The 3922-nt window shown below is 37.3% G+C and overlaps 1 protein-coding gene across 1 annotated transcript; it reads left to right on the forward strand.

The window, feature by feature from the left end:
* Nucleotides 1-3661, forward strand: LOC125452629 (trace amine-associated receptor 5-like). The gene is given in 5 exon segments (XM_059645700.1): nucleotides 1-116; nucleotides 2125-2265; nucleotides 2908-3041; nucleotides 3298-3585; nucleotides 3588-3661. Coding segments are annotated over 5 exon segments (753 nt in total).
* The last annotated feature ends 261 nt before the right edge of the window (nucleotides 3662-3922 follow it).

A 3922-nucleotide genomic window follows, 5' to 3' on the forward strand; every position in this document is an offset into this window, starting at 1 on the left:
ATGGAAAGTTTGTGGATAAATGAAGCTTGTGAATTTTCCATTAGACAATCATATTGGTACTTACTTTACTTTCTCACAAGCTTCAGTTTTGTTTTGAGCTTACTTATTGATTTTTTTTGTTAACAAATTTTCAGCTTATTTTGCTAATATTTGCATGCGTCACTACTTTTGGAATAGGTGCACCTTTGACCAGTGTCCACTTCCATTGAAATTAGGAATGCATTTTAGACAAAGTGTAATCAGATTTATGGTCTAAAATGTTAAATTCCTTTTCAAGAAATAATCCACTTTAGACTCCAGAAAGCTTTGAGATTTTCATCCCGTTAAAACAGAAATTAAATGGTAAGTGGTAGTTGTGATATTAATGTTAACGTCGCAATAAATAGTCAGAGTTTTAGAAAAGTAAACTACACATTTATAGTTTTGATCCAAAGAATGAGAGGTGACCTTATTTAAACATTTAAGATTTTTAGGGGACTTGACAAGGTAGATGCAGAGAGTGGGAGATCCTAGGGCCAAAGGTTATAATCTCACATTAAGGGGTCGCACATTTAACACAGCGATGGGAATGAACTTCTTCTGTCAGAGTGAAGTGTTTCTGTGGAATTCATTATTGCAGGGGCTGTTGAGCCTGAGTTATTGTCAAGAGCTAGAGGGAGAAGACAGAAAATTGGAGCTGCAGATTATCCATGATGTCAGTGAAAGACAGAGCAGACTTGGGCTGAGTAAGCTAATTCTGCTTCTATGTCTTATCGTGTTATGGCAATGTGACATAAGTTGCTACATATTTTCATAGAACACATCCTTAAAACTGGGCAGTCACTTCACTAACGCAGTGTAAACAAGCATTACGTTAGCTGCACATATCTACATCATAAACTGAGTACTTCAATTCCTACGTAAATGTATGAGAGTGTCTCAAATTGTCTCAAAGGCTACTTATAATTGCTGCTGAACTACAAAATTCAGAAGCTGCAAAATAAAGATTAGGATACCTCATTCGGTGCTGGACGAACATCAGAAATCAGTTCCCAAATTCTAGCAACGTTCTTCAAAACTGAGATAACTTTATGGTAATAAAGAATTTGACATTTAAAACTTGCAATACTTATTGCACATTGATTATAATTGAATTGGAATATGTGCAAATCATTTTAAGTCTTGCTGATTGTCATTGAAATGTTACCGTGCTTTACATGATTGTTTCATGAAAGAAATAATGATCAGTTTGTATTTTAAACTAAGGTGTAAAATAAATTAGATCATTTGGACAATAAGTAATAAAATTGAATTTATTTAGAGCAAGAAGTCCTCGGAGCTTGAACAGACTGAATATAGGACCAATAAATAGACGGTAAATACATTACATATTGTTCTCCAAGTTAAAAATTGAGAATATTAAGATCTGTTTGTTAACAGTATGCTGGAGTCAAAGCTCTTATAAGGATATAATTAGTGAGTTCTCAATGGACACTACATTAACATCTCTGTGGAGTACTCTTAAGTGCACGCTTGTTTGTAAGTCAAAGTTTTGCTTTATTCAGTGATAATCACAAAGCTATTGCCAAATACCATTGAGACAAATTTCTTATTCTGCTCATCAGAATGATACAGTGATGTTATAGGACATTGAAACTTGATTTTCCATACAATCTGCAGTTTAAGAAGAACTTTGCCTCTAAAATTATTTCCAGCAAATATTTTGTGAACAATCAGTTTGTGTTTTTCAGTATTTTGTGACAGGTGGAGCAGGAAATGAACTCATCCTATTCAGTGATCATTGGAACATCTAGAACTGTTTTTCGAATTTAGTAACCCATCCTGCCCAAAAATGGGGAGACCCCAATAAACCGGGCAATACTTTATAAAATTCAAAAGAATTGCGGATATTGTAAATCAGGAACAAAAACAGAAGTTGCTGGAAAAGCTCAGCAGGTCTATTAGCATCTATGAAGAAAAAAATCAGTGTTAATGTTTTGGGTCTGGTGACCTATCACCGGATCCGAAATGTTAACTCTAACTTTTTCTTCACAGATGCAGCCAGACCCGCTGAGCTTTTCCAGCAACTTCTGTGAGCAATACTTTATGTTTGATCCTTGAGTTTAATTTTAGTCACTGTTCTTGGAACTTATTGGGGATTATTTCAATCTCCCATTTCAAACAACTCCATACTCCTACATATTATCTAGTTCTTTCTTTAGCTGTGGCTGACCTTCTACTGGAATTAGTTGTTTTACCAAACTGCACGGTTTACTCTGTTAAAACATAGAACATAGAACATAGAACAGTACAGCACAGAACAGGCCCTTCAGCCCACAATGTTGTGCCGACCATTGATCCTCATGTATGCACCCTCAAATTTCTGTGACCATATACATGTCCAGCAGTCTCTTAAATGACCCCAATGACCTTGCTTCCACAACTGCTGCTGGCAACGCGTTCCATGCTCTCACAACTCTCTGCGTAAAGAACCTGCCTCTGACATCCCCTCTATACTTTCCACCAATCAGCTTAAAACTATGACCCCTCGTGCTAGCCATTTCTGCCCTGGGAAATAGTCTCTGGCTATCAACTCTATCTATGCCTCTCATTTTCTTGTATACCTCAATTAGGTCCCCTCTCCTCCTCCTTTTCTACAATGAAAAGAGACCGAGCTCAGTCAACCTCTCTTCATAAGATAAGCCCTCCAGTCCAGGCAGCATCCTGGTAAACCTCCTCTGAACCCTCTCCAAAGCATCCACATCTTTCCTATAATAGGGCGCCCAGAACTGGACGCAGTATTCCAAGTGCGGTCTAACCAAAGTTTTATAGAGCTGCAACAAGATCTCACGACTCTTAAACTCAATCCCCCTGTTAATGAAAGCCAAAACACCATATGCTTTCTTAACAACCCTGTCCACTTAAAACATGCTGGTATATTGGGAATATTCTCTATGCCATTCATCTAAGATTATCTGAGACACTGACATTAGTGTCAATCGATCATTTGGGCTTTATTGCAGTTGATCATGACTATGTTGTCTGTGATCCCTTGCTCTACAGTAAAAAATGAAATCGCACTACCTGCGATCATCACAATTATTATATTTATTTGGGTGTTTTCTATTATTTATGGGTTTGGTTTAGTTTGTTCAAAAATAATTAGGAAGGGAACAGAAGATTATATTAGGACAGTTTCATGTTATGGTAGCTGTATACTTGCATTTAATAAGCTGTGGGGACATTTGAACCCATTGATTAGACATCTTGGCCCCACTTTGACCATTTTTGGTATTTACATTAGAATCTTTATTATAGCAAGAAGGCATGCTCGAGTCATTAGAAACATGACAAGGAAAGCCCAATCTGAAGAGGAATACAGTAATCCAGGTTTTGCAGGCCACGAACACAGTGCTGCCATGAAACTGAGCATAGTAACAGTACTCTATATAATCTGCTGGCTACCCTATTGCATGACCATTGTTGTTGATCCATGTATTAATTACAGTACATCTAGAGTTTTATTCTCTGCTACTTTATGGTTTGGTTTTATTAATTCTGCTTTTAACCCCATTGTTTATGCTTTCTTTTATCCCTGGTTTTGCAAAGGTCTAAAAATATCCTTTCCTGCAAAATACTTAACCCTGACTCTTCAACAATAAACTTATTCCCAGACAATTAGAAAGTAATATAGACATAAGAACAATTCAGAACTTGAGCTCTCCTTTACGAAGTCAAGTAATCTGTCAGTTTTCTTCAAGACTTCATATATGGCTTCTTCAAGGCTTCAGGGCTTTGCATGTTGTCCCTGTGCTCCAATTTCATCCCACAGTCCAAAGACATGCAGGTTTGGCCATGTAAATTGCCCTGTAGTGTCCAGGGATGTGCAGGCTAGGTGGATTAGCCATAGTGAATGCTGGGTTATGGGGATAGAGTGGGTGCT

Source organism: Stegostoma tigrinum, chromosome 4 (assembly GCF_030684315.1).
Source record: "Stegostoma tigrinum isolate sSteTig4 chromosome 4, sSteTig4.hap1, whole genome shotgun sequence".
NCBI classification, from domain to species: domain Eukaryota; kingdom Metazoa; phylum Chordata; class Chondrichthyes; order Orectolobiformes; family Stegostomatidae; genus Stegostoma; species Stegostoma tigrinum.